This window comes from Crocodylus siamensis, chromosome 4, assembly GCF_052110815.1.
Source record: "Crocodylus siamensis isolate JL-2025a chromosome 4, ASM5211081v1, whole genome shotgun sequence".
NCBI lineage: Eukaryota > Metazoa > Chordata > Crocodylia > Crocodylidae > Crocodylus > Crocodylus siamensis.
In genome coordinates, this window is record NC_143398.1 from 160,751,177 (window position 1) to 160,778,213 (window position 27,037).

A 27,037-nucleotide genomic window follows, 5' to 3' on the forward strand; every position below is an offset into this window, starting at 1 on the left:
GGATGAGCCACAGATGGGGCTGGAGGAAAACTGTTTTCTGCAGCACTCACATCCTTCTCATCTCTTCTTGGATAGGCACATGGAGACCACAGCACCTTCAGAGGAGGGGAAAGGATGGAGAGATCCTAGAACCTCCTTATCCCCCATCCCATCCCATCCCACCCCAGAAACACACAGGCAGACACGTTACCTTCAGCACAGCCCTTGGTGGTGGGCTTCATCTTTCCAAGGGAAGCGCTTTGTGACAGCTGCGATGGAGCTTTGCCTCTCCGGGGGCCCCACTCCCCTGAGCAGCTACCGCCTTCAGCTCAGGAGCTGCAGCCCCCGAGCAGCGTTTCTCGGCCTCCTGCCCCAGCCCCCGGAGACTCTAGCCTCCCCACAAGGAAGAAGACCCCCTCCCAGAGAGTCCCCCCCACCATGGGGACCCAACCCCCCCAGACCCTTGTGAGCTGAGCGCCCCCACTTCCGAAGCTAGCTACGAGCTGCCAGCGGTGCAGCGGGGCCGCCAACTGCACCCTGCAAGGACCGCTGCAGCACCCCGCAGCCCTTTACCGCAAGCGGAGGGGGAGGGGACGTCATGACGCAAGGCGCACACGCGGCTCCCACACCCCCCCACTTGCCGCCACTTCTCTTGGGCGCCCGGCCGCGGCGTCGGCCAATCAGCGCACGGCGCCGGAACCCGGCGGCCGCCCGCCGGTGCGCATGCGCCGCGGCGGCCGGGCGGCCAATCAGCGCGGCACATGGCGGGCGCGGGCAGCCAATGAGCCCCCGGCAGCGGGGCGGCGGGCCGCGGCTCATATCCCTCCGCTCCGCCTTGCTGAGCCGCGCTCCCGCCCGCCCCTTTCTCCTTCCGCTGCCGCCACAGCCGCCTCGAGCAGCTGCCGCTGCCGCCACCCGCCCGGGTCCCCGCGCCGCAGGAGCCGAGAGAGGAGCGGGCCCCGCCCCACTGCCGCGCCGCGCCGGAGCCTCCGCCGCCGCCGCCGCCATGGAGCTCATCACCATCCTGGAGAAGACGGTCTCGCCGGGTAGGGCAGGGCCGGGTGGTGGTGGTAGTGGTGGGCGGCGGTGGCGGTGGCGGGCGCGGCCGAGGGGACGCGGGCCCGCGGGCGGGAGCCCGGGGCGGGCAGGGTGGGGCGCGGCCGCAGGCGATAAGGGCCCGGCCGCAGGCGGTAAGGGCATGTCGCGGGGCCGTCCCCCGTCCCCGCGCGGGGCCCGCGGGCAGGGCAGGGGCGGGCGGGGTGAGGCCGGCGGACTGGGCCGGGCCGGGCCGGGCCGGGAGCGGCGGCGCCTGACGCGGCCTGTCCCTTCCCCGCAGACCGCTCCGAGTTGGAGGCGGCGCAGAAGTTCCTGGAGCAGGCGGCCATCGAGAACCTGGTGAGCGGGGCGGCCGGGTCGGGGCCGTGCTGCCGGGCCGGGCCGGGCCGGGCCGCCATAAAAGGCGCAGCCTACCTCGCCGGCTCCAGCCGGGGCGGCGCCCGGCCAATGGCGACGCGCCCGGGAGCCCCGGCGGCCAATCGCAGCGCGCATCCGGCCCGAGGGGGAGGGTGTTAGGCTGCGCGGTGTTGCGTGTCCGGCGGGTGGGGGGCGGATGGGGCCTGCGGGACATGTGGGGAGCCTGGGCTGTGGCGGGGCGTGGTTCCTTACCCCCCATCCTGCCCCTACTGCCACTATGGGGCAAGTCCTGCCTGCCCCCTGGGGTCCTGCTACCTTCCTGAGCTGGGGACCTGTCTCCCCCTCCCACATACCCTCCTGCTGCTTTGGGAGGCTGGGTGCAGGGTACTCCTCTGTTTCTTCACTGACTGATTTTTTTGTTTTTTTTTTTTTGCCTCTGACAAGCACTTGCTCCTCTTCTCCTTTTCATTTGCTCCCTTTGTTTCTCATTCTCTTTTTCTCCACTCACTGGGGCTGGGTCCTTTTTTTCTCATCCTCTTCCCCTTTGATATACCCCCTTCTTGCTTTTCATCATCATCCCCTGTCTTCTGAGCTATGACCCCCCCACCCCCCACTTTGTCTAATCTGGCCTAGAGTACCAAGAAGCAGAGAGCGCCTCACCCTAGGTTGGGGGAGGGTCTGTGGCTGAAGTGTATTTATTTATTTATTTTTTTTAAGGAAGTAAGGGTGGTGGGGAGCACTCGCACCCTCAGGCCCGTAAAAGGCTGTCTCCTGTTGACCCGTTAAAACACATGGCAACGCCTGCACATGAGTGCACTAAAATCAAGGATGGATTGGGCTGCAAGGTGTAAGGTTCTCCTGTGAGCAGCCAAAGAAGCTGTTTGTCATTATGGCAGTTCAGTGAAAGAGTCCAGGGATGTGTGGCTCGTTGCTGTTGGTCACCTATTTCTCTTTCAGATTGGAAGCAAAACGTGGGTGTTTTTCTTTATGCGGACATATATGTGCTTTCCACTTCACCAGTGTCAATGGACAAGAAATTCTGAAATCATGTAAAATGAGGGTTGGAAGGGACCTCTGGAGGTCATCTAGTCTAGCCCCCTGCTCAAAGCAGGACCATCCCCAACTAGATCATGCCAGCCAAAGCTTTGTCTGCTCAAGTCTTAAAAACCTCCAGGGATGGAGATTCCACCACCTCTCTGTTGTAGCCTGTTTTAGTGCTTTACTGCCCTCTTATTGAGACAGGTGAGGTGAGGTGAGGTATTGGGAAGAACTTCCTTTGCTGCAACTTGGGACAGTTGCTCCTTGTCTTGTCATCTGCCATCACTGAGAACAGTCTAGCTCCGTGCTCTTTGGAACCCCCCTTCAGGTAGTTGAAGACTGTTATCAAATCCCTCAGTTGTCTCTTCTCCAGACTAAACTTTGATATCTGCTATGCAACTCTATGTTTAGTGATCATGGAACCGTTCTGAAGCATAATTGGGATATCTTTTATGTTTAAAAGATATTCTAGTAGCTCTCTCTTTAGTTCCTGTTCTATGGCTAGCGGTTTACTAAATCATAACCCTCCACTGTAACTGTGGAACCCAAGTATAGCTGAGAAATTTTACTGGTGCAGCTGATGAAAATGAGTCCCAGTCACTTCTTGCAATTTTTTTCCTGCATACATTCTAGAGTGTTAGCCAATACTTTTGGCAGAGCTTTGTTATGTATAGAAGGTGTGAGAGCATGTACAGTGCAGACCCAAATCCAAATGTAATGTAAAAAGATTTTAAAATAGTCTATGTAAATTACAGATGGAACAATTGATGTTTGGACCCAGAATAAAACGGAGCTACTTATGAAGTTCTTGTTAAATTATTTTCTGCCTGCTTCCTGCAACTATTTAAGTAATGGTGAATACAAGCTGCTCCTGCTTTTCAGTTGCATGTCCCAGGGTTCCTCTGCATCAAATCAGAATGGAATTTTAAGAGTTGAGTCCAGTGTCTCCTTGGGGGTTGTGACTGTTGCCATTTTCACATTTTTTCATTAGCTTCCACAGTCTTTAATCTAGTCTGGCAAAATTCCTTATCTCTGACTTTTATTATAAAAGTTCTTTGGGGATAAGATGAATTTCTTTTCTCATTATGGTAAAAGCTAAATGAGGTAAATTTTTGTTTTAGGTCAGTATGTTTTTTGGATGTTTTTGCAAGGCTTAATTGAGCTTATATTGATGGACCTAAACTTTATTTGCAAACACTGTATTTCAGGTGTTTAAACAGACTGTTTGATAGCCTCCTTACAATTTTGTCAGGTGACGTATTCACCAGGGTCGTATACAAATCCATGATCTTCTGTTACAAGCTGCTTACAGTAGTTCGTAGCTACTACCAGAGTTTTTTCCATTCTGCCTACTGGGGAAATTTGTACAGGTTTCTAACATTTGAGTGCAACTGTTCAATTTTTAGGAATTGGTTATGTTTGGGTTTAGAGCAGACAGGAGTTACAAGAAGACTTGCATCGGCTATGTCCAGCTGTATTGTATTGACATTAATACAGCTGTACCAAACTTTTTTTGGTTTTTTTGTTTGTTTGTTTGGTTTTTTTTAAAGCCTCTCTTTTTTTTCTAGTGTAGACAGGGTCTTAGACTAGGTCACTCCTGGCATGGGCACCTCACTGCTGCAGCTTGTTCTCCATACCTCATACAAAGCAAAAGACTATAAAAATGCAAGGCTGCCAAATTGCAAATGGTCTTAATCCATGAGTGTTTTTCATTAGTCATTATCAAAACCACAAAGTAAAAAATCAGGTATTTATACAAAATAATACAAAACTGTCTGTACTACATAACTAACGTGGACGTCAGGGAAATTGTAAGGTAAATTTTATTCTTGCAGAAATATTTTTTTATTGTATAAGAACTGACTAATGTCAGCTTTTTAAAGTTCCAGTGTGGAACTGCAGCTTGGATGCTTCCGTCAGGGTCAAGATTTGGATGATACATGGGACATAAGTAGCTGAATTAAGGAGAGCTTTCAACAGGGTAGGAGCATAAATGTTAAGTGTTGGATATTTATTTGGGATATTTTTTAAGATTACTTGAAACAAAGTCAACAGCTATTTATGTTGCTTCCCATCAGTTCTAATTAGGAGCTTAATGTTGGTAATCTTGGGACGGATACACAGTTGTCTGTCAGTAGGAGCAGTTTACTGTTGTCGTGTACTGTAAAAATTGCCTGAAGAGTATTATTCTTGTTTGGTTGGGTTAAGTTTTCCTTGATAGTTCAGAAGACTTGATGGATCAGGCTTTGAGTAAAGACAGATTTGAGAAACATTTTCCATTTATAAATGTGTTGTCTTACCTTCTAACCAGCCCACTTTCCTCGTGGAACTGTCCAGAGTGCTGGCAAATCCGGGAAACAGCCAGGTTGCGAGAGTTGCAGCTGGTTTGCAGATCAAGAACTCTTTGACGTCTAAAGATCCAGATATCAAATCCCAATACCAACAAAGATGGCTTGCAATCGATGCCAATGCCCGAAGGGAAGTCAAGAACTATGTAAGTTGTGTACCTGAATCTTCAGTAAATTCTGTTTTTTTATTTTGTTGTTGTTTTGTTTTTTGGGGTTTTTTGTCCTTTTGCTTTTAAACTTAACTGCAGTTTCTCTGTGAGGCTGAGCAATGAGCATTTTGATCCATTTCTTACCATCTGAAAAACCTAACTAATTCTAAGCATCCTCACAAAATGGTGGACCTTATTGTACTTGTACTAATATTTTACATTGCGGATGCGGCCTGCCAGGCCATTCTATCTGGCCTGTGGGGCCCCTAAAAAAATTTAGAAAATAGATATTAATCTGTCCCTGGCTGGCTATCTATGTGGCCCTCAATGGTTTGCCAAAACTCAGTAAGCAGCTCTCTGCCCAAAATAATTGCCTGCTCTGACTTCGAGACCTGCATGTTTCTCAAACAAATTTTGATGCAGCTGTGAGCTAGGTATAAGTTAGGTAGGGACTAGCTGTGTAATAGTTCGCTCCAAGGGAAAAATACCACATAGTCTCCATAATTTCTTCTAAATTATGGATGAGGATGGAGGTAGGGAGTTGTTGGTTCATCTTCTGCTGATGCTTGCAAGTTGGTGGTAGTCTTTCAACAATAGTGTTGGGATGCACAAAATATCTGAATGTCTGTTTGGGCCTTTAAATAAGCAGAATTGTACAGTGTATTCAGGAAATGCATGGGTTTATCCTGTGAGCCATTTTGCACAACCAGTTATTCTGTTACTCTTGCACATGCTGTGACAAATTAGGCTTTCTACCACTTCTATTCTGTGGCAAGTTCAGTTCTTGCATGTGTGCACGTGCACATGTGTGTGTAAATAGGAATTATAGGTGAAGCATTGAGGCAAAAACTGAAACCTGCTCTTAAAATACAAAACCTTTCTTGAAGTATCTGAATAACCACTCCAAAATTTCTGAGGTGGTAAGCAGGCTGTTTAGAGGATGAAGATTTCTCCCTATTTTGCTGTATTGCTTGAAAAGCAGGTACCAATCTTTTTTTCATGCTTAATCATTTCCTCAGATTTTATTGCCCTATGTTAATTGTGAAAGTCTAGAGATGGGCACTATCTGCATGTGTATGCAGGGCCTAGCATTTGGAGTCCAAGAAGAAGGAATACCCAAAATTCCACATACTGAAAGCTGTGACCCTAAGTTTTGCATGGAAGTGGAGTTTATCTTGCAATCTGCCAAGCTTAAAGCCTCTATCTTTGTCTTTTAGGGGTTGTTGTCATTGTTTTGTTGTTTTTTGTTTGTTTTAATCCCCCCCCAAGGTAGTGCATTGTATATACCAGATGCCTTTGTAGTAGTTGCATTTTGACTCATGAGCACATGCACTTGAAAATGTTTGCAGATCTGTTTTAATGAGTTGGTGTTGTTGGATGCAAATGCATTTTTGGTAGTAATTTGTTTTAACTGTTATGTCTTAATGTTTACCATTGTATGTTCTTCAAAGTAAGCTTGGGCACCTAGATAGTGTATGTTAACTTTTTTTCAGCTGTTTCTCTTTCACTGGAAATCAGAGGTGTGTACCGTTGCTCTGTTTGACCACAAATGAGTTGTGCATGGCAGGAAACTTAACTTTTTGCTTCTGGCAGAAATACAACTGTAAAATGACTGGTCCTCAGATATGGAACTTATGCCGTAGCATATTAGAGAATTCATCAGTTTAATTTGCCTTTCAATATTATCTAACTGTCAAAAAATTTAAAATGAAGTTTTTGTCATGAGGTAAAAGTGACTTATTGAGAGAACTTCAGAAAAAAAAAGAGTAGTAGTGGTAAGAACCTGTGCATCAAGAAAAAGCTAATCTGTACTAAATCAGGAAGTGAAGTTGAATGGAAGTGTGTTGACCAATGAAGTTAATAGGATTTCCCTTGTTCATCTTGCATCTTAAAGCCACTACTGCCACATTTTGCTAGACAGGTTTTGTAGATACTAGAGGCTAAGTGGCCATGGAGATTACTGTAGTTTCCTTCATGTCTAAAGGTATCTTCTTTAAGGCTCTGGCTAACACTACAGCAGTGGGTTGCTTGGGGAACTTGTACAACATGGTTAGTGTTGTTCACTGTCATTGTGAGCATTCTGATTTAACAGTTTTCTCTTGCAGATTCATCTCATAATTGAAATTATTTGAATTGGGCTGAATAATTAAAATATCTATCTTGTTCATGTCCAAGTATGTGTCTGGATTTAAACTATCACTTGTATAACTTTTTTTTAAATTTCTGATCATCTGTCAGGCAAGGCAAACAGTTTTCTACATGAGTCATTTGTGTACTTTAAATTCTGCATACGATGGCTATATGCAATTATGAAGTGTGGCTTTGAAATCTGTGCAATCATGCATGATCAGTCCTGTGCCGGAAGTAGGCAATCTGGATACCAGTCCTTTTACAGCAATGGTTCCCAACCCTTTTTATACTGCAGACAGGTGAGAGTGGATGGGGCATGCAGAACCAGCTGCCTCCTTCCTGGGGCTGCCCCGCGGCGCAGCTTTAACCCCAGAAGCTGCTCACCTAAGCAAACAGACAGGGGTCCTAGCAGGGGGGTTTGTGCCATGATCCGACAGCCAGCCCACCACAGCCTGGTACCAGGCCATGGCCCAGTGATTGGGAACGTGTGCTTTACAGACATTAATTGCCTGTGGTCAAATAATTCTTTATAGAAGAAGAAGCTGAAGTGGTTTGATTCTTGCTACTGATGATCCAGAACCTGACTGAATTCCTGATGGTTTTTCTACAGGTCTTGCAGACATTGGGTACAGAAACATACAGGCCCAGCTCAGCTTCCCAGTGTGTGGCTGGCATTGCCTGTGCAGAGATTCCCATGAACCAGTGGCCTGAACTCATTCCTCAGCTGGTAGCAAATGTTACAAATCAACACAGCACTGAGCACATGAAAGAGTCTACCTTGGAGGCAATTGGTTACATCTGTCAGGATATTGTAAGTATCTCTTCTTGAATATTCTGTTCCTTCTTCCTCCTAGTCTTCCTTATAAATTTTATCGTGTCTAGATGTTTGGGGAATAAACTATTAACAAATCATCCAAACTAGCTTATAGCTCTATAGTGGGGTTTGGCAATGTTTTTGGGCAGAGTGCCAAAAACACCGACAACCTCGACTTGTAAGATGTTGGTGTGCCAGGGTGGATGGTAGAGGAGCCACAAGAAACCCAATCCTTGCTGTGGTAGCACAGCCCTGGCCCCTTTCCTGCCATCTGCCCTGAGGCACACATGCCAAGCAGAATGCCTCTACTTGCCATGTTCTGGCACTGTGCTGGGGTTTGCCTACCCCAGTCTATATCTTCAATGTTGTCTGCGCTAATAGAGAAGAAGGCTTCCTTATCGAACTTGTAGAAGGAAATAAAAAATGGGAACAGTGACATCCGAAAGACCTGACCTCATTTCACAATACAAATCCAGGTCATTTTGAGTAAAGTACAGATATCATCGTTGAGTATGTATGGGGTTTGTATTGTAGTGATCAGGTGCCAACATAAGAGCCTAGATCGCTGATTCTCAATCTTCTTAGACGCAGCGCACTCCTTGTTACTCAAGTCACCCTTCAAAAAAATAGCGGCTCTTAGCTTTTACTTAATGGTGGGGGTCTACTACAGACCTCCCAACCATGGAGAAAAGCTTGACCAGGAATTCTTAGGTCAGCTCACAGAGGTAGTGAAGGCTAAAGATGTGGTAGTCATGGGGGACCTGAACTTCCTGAACATCTGCTGGGAGGAGCAGTCAGCCAGGTCTGACCGCTCACGTAGGTTCTTAAACAGAGTGCAACACCTGCATCTAACCCAGGAGGTACACAGCCCCACCAGGGGGGACGCCTTGTTGGACCTAGTGCTGGCCACGGGTGATGACCTGGTGGGGCTGCGGGTGCTCGACTACCTGGGTGACAGCGATCATCGCCTGCTGGAATTTGCCATCCAGTGCAAGGTGGCAAAGGCCTGCAGTAAGGCAGCAGCCCTAGATTTCAGGAGGGCAAACTTCAGCGAGCTAAGGAGGATAGTTGGGGATCCGCTGAGGTCCCAGAGGGGAAGGGAGCCAGATGTCCAAGGAGAGTGGTCGCTCCTTAAGGAGGCGATCCTCCAAGCCCAAAGGAAGGTAATCCCAACAAGGATCAAGGGGAGCAGGAGAGCACGCACGCCTCCATGGCTCACCAAAAGCATCTGGGAATGTCTCCTTGCTAAAAAGGAGGCGTATACCCAATGGAAAGAAGGGGTCGTCACCAGGGATGACTATTCTGCAGTCACTCGGGGATGTAGGGGGGCAGTTAGGAAGGCCAAGGCAGAGATGGGATTAGGACTAGCTTTTCAGATTAAGGACAATAAGAAGCCCTTTTTTAAATACATAGGGGACAAAAAGAAGGTCCCGGGTAACGTGGGGCCCTTGCAGGACTCGTTGGGAAATTTGGTTGTCACACCAGACGACAAAGCTAACATGTTTAACGATTTCTTTGCCTCTGTCTTCCTAAGTAGGGACCAGAACAGCCACCTCCCTGCTGGGCCCCCTTCGGGCCCCAGGGGAGGCACACCTGGGCCAAAGGTTAGCGAGGAACTAGTTAGGGAGCTTCTGGAGGGGCTGGATGTATTCAAGTCAGCTGGCCCAGACAATCTCCACCCTAGACTTCTAAAGGAATTGGCCGAGATCGTTGCAGGAGCCCGGCACGGCTTTGTGACCACTCGTGGTGCTCTGGTGTGGTGCTGGAGGACTGTAAGAGGGCCAACGTGGTTCCCATCTTCAAAAAAGGGAGGAAGGAGGACCCAGGAAACTATAGGCCAGTTAGTCTTACCTTGATCCTAGGCAAGCTGTTTGAGAAAATTATGGTGGAACACATCCATGAGGGGCCAGCAGGGGGACTGCATGCTTAGGGGCAACCAACACGGGTTCATCAGTGGCAGGTCCTGTCAGACCAACCTGGTGGCCTTCTATGATCAGATTACCAGATCATAGATGCAGGGGTAGCAGTGGACATAGTCTTCCTGGACTTCTGGAAGGCTTTCGACACTGTCTCTCACCCTGTTCTCATTAAGAAACTGGGGGACTGTGGTGTCGATGCCCACACAGTCAATTGGGTCACCAACTGGCTGGAGGGCCGCACCCAGAGGGTGGTAGCGGATGGGTCCTTCTCAACCTGGAAGGACGTGGGCAGTGGGATTCCACAGGGCTCGGTCCTCGGGCCCGCACTGTTCAACATCTTCATCAGTGACTTGGACAAGGGGGTAAAAAGCACCCTGTTCAAATTTGCTGATGACACTAAGATGTGGGGGGATGTGGGCAACTAGAAGGAAGCATCAGGCTACAATCAGACCTAGACAGGTTACAGGGGTGGGTGGATGTCTGTGTTGAATCCCATCCTATTCACAAGTGCCAGGTGATGCATCTGGGGAGGAACAGCTGGCACCATACCTACAGGTTGGGGAACTCCCCTCTTGTCAGCACAGAGGTGGAAAAGGATCTTGGAGTCATAATTGCCGGCCCATGTTCATCTTGGAGTCAGTGTGGGGAGGCAGTCAGGAAGGCCAACTGTACCTTGTCATGCATCCACAGATGCATCTTGAGCAGGTCCAAGGAGGTGATCCTCCCCCTCTATGCGGCACTGGTCAGGCTGCAGCTGGAGTACTGCATCCAGTTCTGGGCACCGCACTTCAAGAGGGATGTGGACAGCATGGAGAGGGTCCAGAGGAGGGCCACTCACATGATGAGGGGACAGCAGGGCAGGCCCTATGAGGAGAGGCTATGGGACCTGAACCTGTTCAGCCTCCAAAAGAGAAGGCTGAGGGGGGATCTAGTGGCATGTTATAAACTAGTCTGGGGGGATCAGCAGGCATTGGAGGAGTCCGTGTTCCCCTGAGCACTGCCAGGAATGACCAGGAATAACGGTCACAAGCTGGCAGAGGGCAGGTTTAGGCTAGATATCAGGAAGCGCTACTTCACGGTCAGGGCAGCTAGGATCTGGAACCAACTTCCAAGAGAAGTGGTGCTGACTCCTACCCTGGGGGTTTTTAAGAGGAGGTTGGATGACCATCTTGCTGGGGTCGTTTGACCCCGGTATTATTTCCTGCCGTGGCAGGGGGTCGGAATAGATGATCTACTCAGGTCCCTTCCGACCCTAGAAACTATGAAACTTGTTTAAAAATTGCAGAAAAATACTGGAACAATTCTTCTGTTGCAAAGAACTTGGACCAAAATAGAAATCAATAGCATTAAAACATTCTGATCTATTTAAAAATCCATTGGTTTCTCTTGTGAACCATCTTTGCACAGCTAACAGTGCTGGCATTGCTTAGCACCCTATGCACCTTTGAAAGGAACTCAAGGCATCTCAGGCTGCTATACACCTTGGTTAAGAATTGCTGACCTAGGTGGATCTGCTGTTGAGTGAGACGACTAGAAATAGATGATAAATGCTTGCTGTATCTGTATTTTGGCAAACTAAAAATGTTGATACTGTGCTTCATGGGAAGTCTCTTTATTTCCAGGTAAGCAATTATATAAGTTGACAAATTCTTGCTTGGTAGGATACCTTCCATTGAAGAACTGCAAGAAAATAGTGTAAACATTTAAGAACAAAACATTTGTTTATCAATGTCCAGAACTCGCTTTGGAATTGGAGATGCAGCTGATGCAAACTGAAATTTTCAAACTTCGTATGATGTCTATTTTCAGGTGCAAGTCAAACTGGCATTCTTCTGCTTCCTTGTGGAAACAATTGAATAGTTGCACTGCTTTTCTTTTTTGAGGGGGAGTGGTTGAAATTTCAGAAATGGGTATTGTTCATCGGAACAAGAGAAGCTTACCACATTGGTGTCCTACACAAGGAAATCTTTCTGCGTGCTGGCTTTCAGCAGGAAACAAAAGAAGCCTTCGTTCACTCTTCAACCTGTAGCTGAACTTGCCTCTTAGTATGTAACAGGAAAAGCTTACTTCCTAAATTCTGTTCGAGAGGAAGTATTGGGATGTTTTGGGTGATGCCCCTTTTACAGGAGAGAGGATGAAAGGTTGGAGACAGTTTGAGAAGCTTCCCTGATAGAAGGAGATGTGTTAATAATGTATAAGATTGCAAAATGCTCTCCTCCTCTTGAAGAGGGAGTTGGGAAGTCATGGAATGCCTCATAGAGTAAAGTGAATAACTGTATCAAAGTGTCAGTGAGGATGGGGCATGGAAGAAATCAACAGGATAAGGCAGAAGAGAGACCAAAGGAAAAACAGATTGAATACCACTAGAAAAGATAAGTGTGCCTCTTGCTGCATGGAGTGTTTAAAGGTTTTGTGGTGTTGACTAGTTTAATTTGAAAAAATAAGAACAAAGTCATAAGTCTACTTCTCTCCAAACAGGTCTAGGAGGGAGAGATCCTGAACTAATGCAGAGGTGATTAAGCTGCAGTCATACAGCCAGATGGTGGGTAGGGGGGGACTGACACTCCAGATTAATTGTTTTTTGGCCGGCAAGGAGGTAGAGTATTGTTTTGGGGGATCTGGGTGAAGGATTGGTTCTAATATACACTGAAGAGTTCTAAGTGCATGCCGGTCATTTGTCTGGAAGACCGCAAGTAATTGCACTTAACTAGTTTATAGTGGGTTTTTGGTTGTCCTAGATTGTTGAACAGGGTTTTTAAGTGTGGTCCTACTTAGACTCAAGTGTGTTTTAATGTGGCATTGAGTTGGCATTCTATGCATAATGTTGGTTTTAGGATTTCTTGTTGCATAAATTCCAACAAAGTGTTTAGATGTGGTTGCTGGGACCTTGTTAACTAATTTGAGATTAATTTTTCCTGCATTGTAATTTTTAATTAAACTATATGCATTATTTTGTCCCTCAAGTCCTGAGTGGTAAACATTTGCTACCTCTTGATTAGTTGTCATCCCTGCTACTGGTCTCCTGAGAGATTCACTGGGTGTGGGTCTATTACAGATACAGTGGTCACAGAGTACTGTGTGTGTCTAGTCAAGTGATAAGAGTTTGACTTTATAAGAGCCTCGTAGCTGTGTTAGATCATCATGCCTTGGGATCACCCCATGTTTGTAGCAGTGTAGTTTATTTGGTACATGAGACACAATCTCTGGAATTCCATTCAGGTACAGATGACTGCACCTTTTCTGTTTTGACTGTGCTGCCTTGGAGTCACAGTGGGGTGTTAAAGTGCTCATACTTGCTTTATGATATTTCTAGTAAACAAAGGGCCTTTTGGCTTTAAAGGTTTAATCTTACCTGTCTGTAGAACTGGGTATGGCATTGTTTGGGAGTGACATGAGGGTAAAACTCTTTGTGTATGGAGGAGCAAGTATTTGCACAGCTACAAATAACTTCAACTGCCAAGTTTTGCTTTCAGGACCCAGAGCAACTTCAGGACAAATCTAATGAGATCCTGACAGCCATTATCCAGGGGATGAGAAAAGAAGAGCCCAGTAACAATGTGAAGCTAGCAGCTACAAATGCACTCCTGAACTCTTTGGAATTTACCAAAGCAAACTTTGACAAAGAGGTAAGTGAAAGGAGAAGTTTTGGGTGTAAGGCAAGTCCTGAATCCATGGTCTATGATGAGAAATCATGCACCACGCTGAGTTCTACTTGATGCATAATACCATTGTGGCTGAGACCTGGATTCATGCCCTTTCTGAAGCAGAAATGCCATAGAAATGCTAAACTTGGAAACATCAATGACTACTTTTGGATAAGTAAGACCTGACCTTTAGGGTTTTTGCCTGTTGAACATGTTGCTTTCTAATCAAACTTTGCTCTGTAATGCTGTTGTGGGAGCCCAAGCTTGGATCAGCATTTCCTTTCTTGTGTGGCAGGAGTTCAGGCTTTGACTCGGGGTCTGAAAATGGGTAGGGAGGAGGAAAAAAAGTTTAAATTTTTACCAAAACATTGAAATGGGGGTCTCCGCTTGCTTTTTGTCTTAAGTACACCTGTCTTGGTTCCTGCTGAAGATTTTGGGGAGGATGGAATTTTAATGAGTTTTTAGCCAGCTGTACAGCTAATAGTGTAATTGTAACTTCAGGCACCTACATTGAACACCTTCAAGAGCAAATTGGATGCTCATCTTGCTGGGATCCTATGAACCCAGCTGACTTCCTGCCCCTCGGGCAGGGGGCTGGACTTGATCTTCTGAGGTCCCTTCCAGCCCTAATGTCTACGAAATCTGTGGTCTCAATTGGTGTTCAGTTTGAGATGGTAGGGTGCCTTCCGTTTGGACTTCAGTCTTCTAATTGGGCTCAGAAATAATAAATATTAAATTTAGTGGCAAAGAATAGCTTAAATGCCCCTTGTATGACCTTCCAGAACACTAAATTGTTCTAGCTAAGTCATGTTTTGAGACCTTGTGTACTTATTGCACAAACATTCTAGAAGACCATAGCTTTGTGTGCGCATATGTATGTTAAATCTTATTAACTGACAGAATCTAATGCTGGGACCCATTTTTCTGTTTAGATTGTAACATGCTTCAGAAATTCAGCTGAGATTTACAGTTGCAGCAGACAGACCACTTATTATTTGGGGGAAGTAATAAAATGTTGTGCCCTGCCTCGCTCATGTAGTAAAGCTGTGGTCTTTGGTGATGACAGTGAAAGGATAAGGTTCAATTCTAGTCAGGGAATCAAAATGCCATCTCTGTAAGAAGGCTTTCAAAGTTTTTTTGGTTGTGTAACACCATTCTAATTTTGCTTTATTCTCTTGTAGTCTGAAAGGCACTTTATTATGCAAGTTGTCTGTGAAGCAACGCAGTGTCCAGATACAAGGGTAAGTAGTGGTGGTATTTCTTGAATTGTCATGTTGTCTTCAAGAAATTGCATTTAGAACTCTCAAGCATCATAAATGCATTAATTCAAGAAATGGTTGTTTAAATCTCTAATATTTGCATGCAACTGTGGTGAGCTCTGTATTTTGAGGAATGATACCACTTTGTTCTGTTTCCTTTTCCGACAGGTACGGGTGGCTGCCTTGCAGAACTTGGTGAAGATAATGTCTCTGTACTATCAGTATATGGAGACGTATATGGGTCCGGCTCTCTTTGCTGTGAGTAGTACAGACTGAAAACTGAGTGGCTTAACTGCAGTATGTACTCTTATTTTTGCAGTTCTGTAGTGCTTTTCATCTGTAAAGAATGAATCCTAATACAGAGACCACCTTGCCTAGGCGATACCATATTTTGTCACATACAACACAACATGAGGCAGCAGGTGAGCTGCTGGTGGTATCTTGTTGAGGCTTATGATGTGGAAACAACATTTTATTTCCAAGAACTTTTTTTATATGAACTGCTTACAGTAAAAAAACAAACAAACAAAAAAACTAGCAGTCTTGCTGCTGTCCTTGTGGGCTTAACTACACTAGGTCACAAAGGTTACTCTGTCATAAGCATAGTGTCTAGGAAGGGTGGTATCCCAGGAGACAGTCTGGGTGAGGCGTCTGGCACCAAGAACTTCCCAGTGCTATGCTTCCTAAATGCACTGTGTTCCCCGAAGGGTGAGCGCTGTCCTGCAGTCTGTCACAATTCTGGAAAAAACATTTTTCCAATATTCTGTCTTCTAAAATAAAGGTGTATGTTTTTTATTTGTGGGAAGGGGGAGAGAAAGAAAGAGTGGGGAGTGGGTGAAAATATGGGAATTAGTACACCACTCTCCTAGTATAGCATCCCATAGACAAGCAAAGCTTAGATATAGAAGTTCCATAATATGGAATTATGTTTATGAAGCCTTTTCCTGTGTGTTAAGCAAACTACTAAACTAAACAACTAATCCCTTTTATAGGTAATATCTAGGTAATTTTTTTTATAGGTAGTCCAAAATTTGCATCCTTTATATTTTTCCGGTTGGTTTGGCTCTCTGCCAGCTTTATTTTAAGGAGATGCTTCCCTGCTGCAGTACTTTATATAAAAAGGAAATTGGCTTTTTGCCCCTTCCTCACTGGGGATCTGTTTTCTCCTCTCATATCTGTGGCAGTTGCTGTTGGTGGGCAATTGTAAATCAGCAATTTTTGAAACGGCTACAAACAAGTCACCTGGTGGTGCTGTAGAGCTGCAAGGTGGGCTGCATCTGGATCTCCATAGTGCCTACAGTTTTATAGACATGTGGCATTAAAGTCTCTAAATCTAAATATTTATGGGAGCTGCTTAGAGTGGTGGCTGCTTTGAGTGGATGTATTTATTTTCCAAGGGACTAGAGGGGGGTCCACTTTAATTTTTATAGCAGCCTGAAGAACCCCTGAACACTTTTTTTTTCTCTGGAGGACTATAGCTAACTAACATGTGGCATTAGGTGATAGAGGTGGGTGAAATTGATGTTCTTACTATAGAACAATGGAATCTCTAGGTTTAAGCAGAGAAAATAAGACACTTTTTATTTACGTCTTTGTGGAAAGCTTTACACGTTGTAGATGGGGGTTCTATTTTAGTAGCACATTAAGATGCCAGTAACTTTAGATAAATAGTGAAGTACACAGGGGAAAAAAAAAAATCAAACATCACTAAACTGCAGCTCTTTCCCAGGTCCTGAGTTTCCTTTTGTCATATACCCTGCCTGAGTTGTGCTTCAGAGCTGGGATAATGCCTTCATAAGAGAGAAATCCTGAATATTATAAACATATAAATCCCCATATGAAAGCTTTGTAGTGGAGGATCCAGAACATTTCTTCCAAAGAAGTCTATGCAAACAATAACTTAGGGCTTGAAGCATCTTTTTAGAACAGGGGTGTCAGTCAGACTTGCAGCCTGTGGAACCGTTTCATGTGGCCCACGGAACCTGCTGCTGAAATCTGGTCATGTCCTGTTGGCAATGTGTCAGAAGAGGTGGGGGAAGGGAGGAAGGAATGAGCAGCGTCTGCATTAACTATTTTTCACCTGGTCTACATAGCTAGATCTGGCCCACGGGCAGGATGAATTTGACACCCCTGTGTTTAGAATATTATATTATGATCACATGATGGCAGGGAACTAGTTGTTGTACACTTTTTTTAAGAAGTCTTCCATATGGTCAAGTCATACCATTCTGAAATGTGCAGGCTGTTTTGGACTGGTGGGGGGTGTATTTTGAGGAAGAATGATGTACCAAAATGCTCTTCGTTTCCATTTCATATTCTGAAGATCACAATTGAAGCAATGAAAAGTGAGATAGATGAGGTGGCTCTACAGGGAATAGAATTCTGGTCAAATGTCTGTGATGAGGAAATGGATTTGGCTATTGAAGCATCTGAGGTGAGTTTGAAAATGGCGCCTATGTATTGATGTTAATGACTTCCTGTGTCACGTGATCGTCTGACAGTGCTGGAAGGGAGAAGCTAAGGTGGGTCTGAAGCTTGTTCCATCCAAGGTGCAATTGTCAGTCAGCTCCAAGCCCCTTGTGTAGCAGTCCTTAGTCTATGAAGAGACATCATGCACCACTCTGACTATTAAGTGATGCATATCTGTTATGGAAGCTGAGACTTTGAGCCTGCATGGAACATAAGGCAGTGTGTTGGTTTTTGTTCTCCTAATGTTGCTGACTATATAGTTATGTTTTACTTTGCAGCATGGTGTGGAGATAGCCAAGCTAACACTGAACAAGCAAAATTGGGAACTAGTAGCAGCCTAATCATGATGGCATGAACTAACACATTTCTTCTATAATCTTTGCTTTACCCTTGGTTTGGTACCTAGATTCAACTGAGTTATAGTGCCTTGTAAAAACTCAGGCAGTTGGGCGTTCCATATAATGCCCAATATTTAAGGTTGCCTAAATGTTCCCATTATAATTCCTGTTTTCATTAAACTGCTCTCCCTGCTTTTTATTTATTGGGCTATAATTTTTCAGGTTTGTTGTCCCTCTTGAGTTAAGATCTTGACCAAGCTATTTTAAACAGAATGGGATGGAATTTTTTTGTTTTTTAATCCAATTAACAAAATAGTTATAAAGCTGGCAATTGAAATGTTACATGGGATAAAGATATCGTTTGAATATCCTGCTAAGGAAAATATAATTTGGGAGCACTAGGTTGTCTGAAACTAGCGTATGTAAAATGCATACCCTTAAATGACTTGAGTACTTTTTTCAACCCTGCTGATGTACCTATGGCTGACTTACCTGTAGAGGATATGGTCTGTTAGCTTGCACAATAAAAGAGCTCTTGACAAGGAAGTTCATAGCATCACAGAATGTTGAGCTCTTGCCTCACTTAGGCTTCTTCTTTATTGAGGAGGGGCTAAAGTAACCAAGTTAATTCCTGGTGAGCAGAGCCTTCCATGGAAAGCCACATGCTTTTTGTCCTTCTGGGTTTCCTCAGTTCTGTGAGAAATAATGAACCTCTGCCATCAAATTGCAACATTAGTTAAGTGTTCTCATACCTAATTACTGGCACCTGTAGTCTAGCTGTGGTATAACCCGTAAGGGGCTTTTTGAATTAGTTTAAGAACTGAGCATACTTTTGCTTTTGTTAAACAGTTTCATCTCCCTAGGGTGGAAGACTGAAAAGGAAAATGCCATCTTAATCTTCATGTAGCTGCTCTTACCATCAACTAGTCATGTACTCAGGTGTTAATGAAAACTGTAAGGGTACAACTCTCCTTTCTCTACAAGGATCTGAATTCTTTTTCTGTTGAATGCTCAGAATAGCAGGGGTAAAAGGACAGTCAGTTCCATAGCTTTAATCTGAGTTTTGCATGCCTCTTGCCCTTCCTATTTGGGGGCCACTGAATAATTTAAATATGCAGCTTTTCTTTAAACATGGTTATATAATGTTGGAGGTACAGTGTTTGTATGTGGAGTAACAAACTGAACATGTGCATTATACTGAACTGGAGTGACTGCAAGGTGTTATCTTTGGGAACGTTTCCTACTGCACTATAAACTTATGAGTAAAAAGTAAATATCTATAGACTTATTTCCTTGTAAACTGCAAGCTGAAAAAATTCTGAATTGGGCATTGTTTTGTTTTATACCCTGTTTCTTTCTAGGCAGCAGAACAAGGAAGACCTCCAGAGCATACCAGCAAATTTTACGCTAAGGGAGCACTACAGTATCTGGTCCCAATTCTCACACAGACGCTAACAAAACAGGTACGGTTTTGTTAATTGTGTGAATGGTCTGGAGTTCTTTATGTATGTGAAGAGCTTCATGTGTCCGTATTTTGCGCATGCTATTTCCAGAACACTTAGTCCTGCCTTGAATAGCATGCTGTCCAGGAGTTGGGCCTCTGGTCATTGAATCAGTATTTTGCTTTGCTTCTCTTCACTTGCCGATGAGCTGGGTTACTTTAGGCCCTCCAGAGGAGTCTTGTAAGGCCTGCTTGTTCTCAACAGCTCATGTTGCAGTCCTTGGTCTATGATGAGACATCATGCACCACTCTGATTGAATGATGCATCATTTGTGAAAGCTGAGACTTGAGGCTGCACTGAATGCCATACAGGTGCCAGTCACGTCAGGTTGGTTGTGTGGCACTTCATTAAGGCCCATTTCCCTTTCTAATTTTTGGAGGCGTTTGATAGGTTAATGTGGATTTGCCATTTAACTTCCTCCAGCATGAGGTTTAATCGACAAAAGCCGCCCATGTTCTGTTTGCTTTAAGACCCTATTTCTGGCTTTTGTTTTGAACCTTAAATTCTAAGCTCTTAGGACCATATTTGTTTGAGCACTTCACAGGGACTTGTTTAAGTTGTGGAACAAACAGTCCAATCAAAACTTAATAGACTCACTTGCTGCACAGTCTAGTTAACGTGATGCAGTTTAATTTAATCTGTGTAGGATCAGGTTCATCTGGCATTACTGTAGTGAGCTGGGGAGGTTTCTCTCTTTATAAAGATGGTGTGCAACTGTTTCCTATTCAATTTTTATTGCTGCTTGCCTGAATGCATAGAGTTAAATCCCAGTAGGCTGTTTAAAGAACCAAGCAGGAATGGTAAAATGGTGATGCATGAATATCAGGTACAGAGATTAAAGGCAGTTGAGATAACAGTGGGCTGAATTAACAGAGTTTGGTCCAAAGGTGGGTGGCTGCTGCTGCTGAATTGCCGTCAGTGTCCTGGCTTTCTGGGCTGAATAAAATTGGTGGGCTGGTTCTGGCCTGCAGGTTGTAGGTTCCTGAATTTTGATGTGTGTGGACACGCGTACCCTTTGAGTGGCTGCAAAAGGGCAGCTGTGCAGTCGCTCTAACTGCAACATGTGCACAAGCATGTAGCAAAACTAGTAAGCTAAATCACCCCAACTTTAACCTTGGATGATTAGTTTTGCTACATTTGTATTGTCACAGGTGAGTGCAGAGGTGATGGAGCTTAATAACTGCTTCAGCTCACCCTCCTCTTTTTTGAAATCCATTCCCAGCATTTCTTTGCCCATGCCCTTAACTGGTAACTTGTAGGGTAGAATTGGGTTACTTTCACAGGGAAAAGCCTGAAGTCAAAGGAGACCTAAAATCTCAGACCCCAGGAAGAGAGAGCAGGGCTATGAATTATAGTTTCATAGTGAGTAGGGTCGGAAGGGACCTGAGCAGATCATCAAGTCTGAGCTCCTGCCATGGCAGGAAAGAATACTGGGGTCAAACGATCCCAGCAAAGTGATTGTCTAGCCAGCAAGGTGATTGTCTAGCCTTGAGAGGCTAAGTTGATAGTTGTCCCTTCAGCCAGGGAAACAGATGTTGTGAGCAGGACAGGCTGCTGCTTCCCTCCACAGATGTTGTTAGCAAGGCCTAGAAGAACTTAAACTTCAAGTAGACTACACTGAAGATCCAGAAGTAGTTGAACTCATTTAAGACTGTAGGACTTGGTTGTGAAGTGACTTCCCTTGCCCATTAGATCCAAGTAGATGGCTTAATCTGTATGTGGTAGAAGTAGCTTTCTGGTTGGTAAGGGGTATTTTTTCTTGCCAAGAATGACCCAGGTGCTGTTTTCTTCTCAGGATGAAAATGATGACGATGATGACTGGAACCCCTGTAAGGCAGCAGGGGTCTGTCTAATGCTTCTGGCAACCTGCTGCGAAGATGACATTGTTCCCCATGTACTGCCGTTCATTAAAGAGCACATTAAAAATCCAGACTGGCGATACAGAGATGCAGCTGTCATGGCTTTTGGGTGCATTTTGGAAGGACCAGAGCCCAACCAGCTCAAACCACTAGTTATACAGGTAATGCCTAGTGTGTTTTCCAGGTTATTGGCCTGTTTGGCCCAAAGCACGTTGCTAGTCAAATTAATAAAATGTGATTTACAAGAAGAAAGTCTTATAACAGTGACCCAGGTTCTGTGTGTGTCTGGATTATGGCTATTTTACTCAGATGCAGAGCAAGTTGCTAAGAAGGCTTTTGTGTCGGTTTCTTTAAAATGTTGTATAGGGAAGAAATTTTCTTGTATGCCTCAAGATTACTGTAATCATCTTCATTCACTGTCATTGGAGCAGTACTATATCTATAACAGGGCCTTTGGGCTGGATATGACTTGTAAAGCCATTGGATTTGGCACGGTGCAGGGGGGTTGCCTGTGTCACAGCAAGGTCCTAGCACTGGTCCGCCTCAGACCCAAGCTAGGTTATTCCAGCCCACTGCTAGAAAAATGTTGCTAACCACTGTAGCACAGAGCATGTGGAAGGCACTTGGGTATAGGGAAATGGGATCTATCTAGTGCCTAAAGTAGTACCTAAGTAACCCAGGTAACTGCTGCTTTTATCACTTTTGCACTGTTCGGGATCCGGCACAGCTGTGCTTGCTCCTCTGCATTCCTACTGAGGCTGTACTGTAGCTGGATAGTTTCCCAGACAAAGTAGAATTGCTCAGGGGTTCATGTGATGCCAGTTAAATTAGTTGCAGGAAAGCCATGACTAGTAGATCCGGAAGACTGGAGGAGGACTCTTATCTTTAAGCTTGGTAGCCTAGTAGTTAGGGTACTTGCTGGGGAGTGGAAGACTTTTGTGGGGGAGGGCTAGATAGAACCCATAGTAGACTTGAACCTGCATCTCCTGCATTCTAGCAAAATGACTAAACTACCAGCCCACAGGGTGGGCTTTCCCAAGAGCGCTCTCCAGCTCCATTTGAAGCTCACCCACTGGGCAGCCTGGAAGCAAAAATAGGTGGGGTCAGCAACAGAGTGAGGCAAAAGGATAGTGGTTCAGTGAGGTGGGATACTGCCCTGGAAGGGAAGAAGTGCTGGTTCTGGACTGGATATCAGCTCCCAATGGGGAAGAAACTATCCTAATGCTGTTATGCTGTTTTATTTAATGAATAGCAAACACAAAGTGCAGTGGGCCAGTGCCAAGGAGAGGACTGGAGAGTGCCATATGTAATGTGTAACCTATTGCCTGGTGCTCTACTGGGAGGCAGGACCTGTAAGTTCAAATAGCCTCTTTGCTTGACCAGCCCGGAACCTGTCTCATCTCTGAGCAGAGCCTTAAGCTATCAGGCAAGAAAGTGATATGGTTCTCTTTCATCAGTTTTTTATTTCTGGCAGGTGGGTGCAAAGGGTGGTCCTGTTCTGTTACAGGTGGAAGTTGGCCATACATTGCACAAGTAGCAGGAAATGGCCTACTTAAGTGCGTGTAATCACACAGAAGGTGAAATATGATTTAGTCTTCAGTATACAGAGCCATGCGTGATCCTTTTATGTGTTCATTTTTGTCTTGCATAGTATGGATGAGAGGATTGAAACATCAAGGGTTCAGTGTATTTTAGCGTTGTCTCTAGGAGAAGTTTTATAAGTTGTCTTTCAAAAAGGTGACTATTTAGATAGATCTAGATGTATCTGGTTTCTGAGCTGTGAAACCCACTTAATTGCTAGTCCATTAAATAACTCTTAATAGGGTATATTCCTAAACAGCTGCATGCTGCTGACATCATGTACGTGAATTGGATGCAACTGTGACTTGCTGCTAACTGTGGTTTTATTCTAGGCCATGCCAACGTTAATAGAACTAATGAAGGACCCTAGCGTGGTGGTTCGGGATACAACCGCATGGACTGTGGGCAGGATCTGTGAGCTGCTCCCTGAAGCTGCCATCAATGACATTTACCTTGCACCACTGTTGCAGTGTCTGATTGAGGGCCTGAGCGCAGAGCCTAGAGTAGCTTCCAATGTGTGCTGGGTAAGGCAGAACTCAACTGCTGTGCAGTGATACAGGTGGAACCCCTACTATAGAAGGGGTGAGGTTGATGGATACATCTAGCAAATCTTGTGAGCATATTTCATCTGCAGACCCATCAGCCTGTTTGTCCACCACACAACTGTTTAAGTAGGAACCATCTCAAGTCCTTTGCAGCACTTGGGGTGCAGAAAAAGCAGGGGAAACTGTTTCTGGACATCTTCTAAGTTAACTTTCCCTTTCCTTGTAAACAAATGTGTAAAAATGGTTTCAGTTTGAAAAAAGTAGTAAAATCATCCCCCCTATGGAGCATGAGTGTCTGGTAACTGTTTAGGAGCTTTTCTCAGATGAGTTCTACGTGTTTTTCTGTTTGTCTTCAAGCAGTTGAACTGTTCATTCAGTCCCAGTCCAAGGGAGACGCAAGATACTCCCCAATTAGCTAAGTGCATTTATAGCCACCCAGCATTAATCTTGGGAGTCTGAAAAGCATCTCATTCCTTTTGTACAGCTTCAAGCTGTGCTATTGACAAGGCACTGAGCAGGATTGGCCAGTTCAACTTTACTTTTTCTTATTACTCAGTACACCTTAATATCAAATAACTTAAGTGTGCAATTTCTCATTACAAAGTGGGGGTACTTCACTGTATTTTAACTGAACTGTTTTGGCTGAGTTCTCACCGTAATGGGTAATGACTGGTAAGACACACTTTTGAAACTGCAGAACTAAATCTTTGTTTTTCTTAGCCCAGTTTCTCTGTTTTAAAGAGTTCCAGGGCACTCAGTCAGCCAGAGGCTCTTCCTGATCTTTTGCTTCCGGGGCTTTTTCTTTCCAAAGTCCTCAATTGGTGTAAATTTTCCAAATCAAAAGTGAAATGGGGTTTGCAGCTGTAGTCACCTCCCCTGACTGCAGCAGGGACTGGGAGCAAATCTCTACGGCCTTGTCTAGACTAGGATTAAGGTGTGATGTCAGCACAAGTTTGCTGCCAGGTGTTATCTCACCTGTTAGTAGACTCCTACAGCCAAGGTTATGGGCCTTTAAGCTGTTCACACCTGGTAGTGAATGCTGTAACTTCTTAAGCAAGGCTTCAGGCTGGATTTCTGCTTTGAAATTTCATTGGTGGCATGTCAAAGCATAATGGGCCTTGCTCTTGGATAGCTGGAGAAGGAGAACCATTAGTTTTGCACTTTGGTGCTCTGTCAGAATGCAGAATTGACTCTAAGCATGGGGCAGGATATTCATTCTACTGAACTATCAGGACTAGCAAGCTTTTTTTCCTGGTGGTCAGGCTGTTTCAAATTGACCTGAACACTCATTTGCACTGACTCTTTCCCAGCTTTTAGGGGTGGGTTTTAGCACACTTCTTTCCTCAACTGGTGAAACCTACTAAAAACTCTTAGAGGAATTGGTATGTAGACTGAGTGGTGCAGTTGAAATAATAATCCTGTGTAGTCTGGTCAGTTCAAGGGGCTGTATGTGTTGGGCTAGTTTGCCCATGATGGGAGACTGTCTTCATTATAGAGACTGCGATCTGTTCTGTATTTTAGGCCTTTTCAAGCCTGGCTGAAGCTGCCTATGAAGCTGCAGATGTAGCTGATGATCAGGAAGAGCCAGCAACCTACTGTTTATCCTCCTCATTTGAGCTAATAGTTCAGAAACTTCTGGAGACCACAGACAGGTATCCTTAAATTGGCTGACATAAATGTCTGCAGAAACACTGTTTTTACCGCTTAAAATGGCGAGTTCTTTTGCTTCCCACAGTTTGATGTGAAGTGGTGCATTAAAAGGCATCAATGTGTCTTCATGCAGTGATATATACTCAAGTCTTACAAAAATAACCTTCCACACAGATTTCTCCAGATTTAGGCCAGGTTCATCCTTACTGATATATTGCTTAAGGCTTTCTCCAGACTTATTCTCTCCACCAGTGCTTTGACGGAAGCTTCATTAAGATGGCAGAGATTGCACACTATTTTGAGGTATCATCTCGAGGGCCACTAAATCAAAACCACAACCAGAAAATAAGTCTGACTGCTGCGTGACTCCTCCCCTAGTATATCTCTAGTCCACTTGACATACAATGGGACCTCTGTGTTCTTTAACAAATATACAATGTCATCCCAAACACTGTGTACACAGTAAAGTTATCACTACCTTGCATGGCTTGCAGTCTAAATTAGACAGCAAAGGAAGCATTTTACAGAAATTTGTAAAGTGACTTAAATCTGACTAACCAAAGAATCAAACCCTGATCTCTTTAATCCCCATTACAGTGTTGGTTCACAAGACCGGCCATGTTTTCTAAGTGGCGTGTTTGCTGGATAATCTAAAATCCAAATTTTTGGCCAGCTTGGTTCAGTTCTGATGAAAAGTTTGTCAAAGATTGCTGATCATGCCAACCAAGTTAGTCCATCTTACAGCACCTTGTATCAGCAGTGTTTCTGAATTGTCCCTGTTTGATACACGCTGTAGATAGCCCTAGAATTGGTAAAGAACTGAACTGTTTTACTACTTGAGGTCAGGATAGGGGCATACAATGTGGTGCGTGGTAGCTTGCTGTGGTGCTGTCTGTGACCAAATAAAGGACTTCCAGCATCTTCTATTAACACAATTTATAAAAGCTATTCAAATGGAACGTCAAAGATTTGAGCCTGCTTTCCAGCCCTTTTGTTCACTAATCAGTGGTCTGAATGTTCAGCTTCTGCTGTAACGCTGGGATTTAACTAATAGTGATTTGGGCAAAAATGGTCTGTTACTAAGCAAGCATAAAACTTGGAGCCAAAAATAAATTTGTTCTCTTCCTTTATAGGCCTGATGGACACCAGAATAACCTGAGGAGTGCTGCATATGAAGCTCTGATGGAAATAGTAAAAAACAGTGCCAAGGACTGTTACCCTGCTGTCCAGAAGACAACCTTGGTCATCATGGAGAGACTGCAGCAGGTGCTGCAGATGGAGGTGAGTAAAGGGCAAGTATTCTGTTGTGATTTAAGGATACAGAGCAACTATAATAGTTATACATTTTGCTTTGTTGTGCTCTGACTTCTGTCTAGCCAAGTGGGTTTTGCTGTTGTTTTTATATAGCAGGTATGTGCTGAAAAGCTTAAAGCTGAATTTAATTCTTTCTGGTCCTAGGATGGATGATCATGGCCTGATTTATAGGTGTGCTGCAACAGCAGAGAGCTTTCTAATGATAAAATAATCTGGTTTTTTCTCTTTCAGTCTCATATCCAGAGTACATCAGACAGAATCCAGTTCAATGATCTTCAGTCTCTTCTTTGTGCTACTCTGCAGGTAAATCACTGTTAGTTACTAACTGTAACTCAGCTGTGAAGATGCACATATTTCTTCACCCAAGGAAACACATTTTGTTGTTTGAATTTGGGTGAAATTGACTTCTTACATCCAAGTTAATATGCAGGAAAAGAGTAGTAATAAAGCTTTATGAAAGATGGAGATTTTTACAATTTGTGTCCAATATAAAGAGATTTTCTTAATTTCATGAAACAAAAACATTAACATGGACACTTTTCCCTCTAAACTGTTTAATTTCTCACCGGCTGTTATGTTGTGGGAAAGACTAAATGACTGCTTTGTAAACACACACTTAAGAAATTCCTAACACCTTTCATTTACTAGTTTTCAACTTAAGGTTAAAGCTTGGGTCTGTCCCAAACTTTCACTAATAAAAATAGTGCGTGTCCTCAGAATGAAACAACATTTGGTAAAGAACAGCTCACTTGTTTCCAAACACCAGCTTATTTCAGTTGCTTGCCTACTCTTATAAAGGCCACTGAAAACTACCATTTTTTTTTTCTGAGCCACTCAGATGTCAAAGGATTTCCTCAGATCACACAATCTGATATTGCACCCTTCCAGCAGTTTGTGCTGTAAAAGGGATAGTGTTACTGTGGGATCATGCCTAGCATATTAGAAGCTCCAATGCACCACTCCCAAACACTACTGGAGACCTAGATTCAGCATTACTAGTTCCATGCAACAGTCAGAAGATTTAGTGGTCTTAGGTATTCCCAGATGCATGGTTGATTGCTAATATACATGTAAATAAAAACAGGG

General features: G+C 44.5%; 1 protein-coding gene across 3 annotated transcripts in view; it reads left to right on the forward strand.

Moving 5' to 3' along the window:
* Positions 1-794: 794 nt before the first annotated feature.
* KPNB1 (karyopherin subunit beta 1) overlaps positions 795-27,037 on the forward strand; it is a 37,202-nt gene continuing 10,959 nt past the window's right edge. The window contains exons 1-14 of one of the 3 annotated variants that reach the window (XM_090044600.1): positions 795-1,025; positions 1,316-1,374; positions 4,742-4,924; positions 7,668-7,868; positions 13,264-13,416; positions 14,616-14,675; positions 14,862-14,951; positions 17,017-17,127; positions 18,862-18,963; positions 20,798-21,022; positions 22,775-22,966; positions 24,509-24,639; positions 25,771-25,918; positions 26,183-26,254. In XM_090044600.1, the coding sequence (XP_089900726.1) occupies positions 986-1,025; positions 1,316-1,374; positions 4,742-4,924; positions 7,668-7,868; positions 13,264-13,416; positions 14,616-14,675; positions 14,862-14,951; positions 17,017-17,127; positions 18,862-18,963; positions 20,798-21,022; positions 22,775-22,966; positions 24,509-24,639; positions 25,771-25,918; positions 26,183-26,254 (1,767 nt within the window). In that variant the 5' untranslated portion in view covers positions 795-985. The remainder of the gene's footprint in view (positions 1,026-1,315; positions 1,375-4,741; positions 4,925-7,667; positions 7,869-13,263; positions 13,417-14,615; positions 14,676-14,861; positions 14,952-17,016; positions 17,128-18,861; positions 18,964-20,797; positions 21,023-22,774; positions 22,967-24,508; positions 24,640-25,770; positions 25,919-26,182; positions 26,255-27,037) is intronic. The other 2 variants (XM_090044598.1, XM_090044599.1) reach the window with 2 other exon arrangements.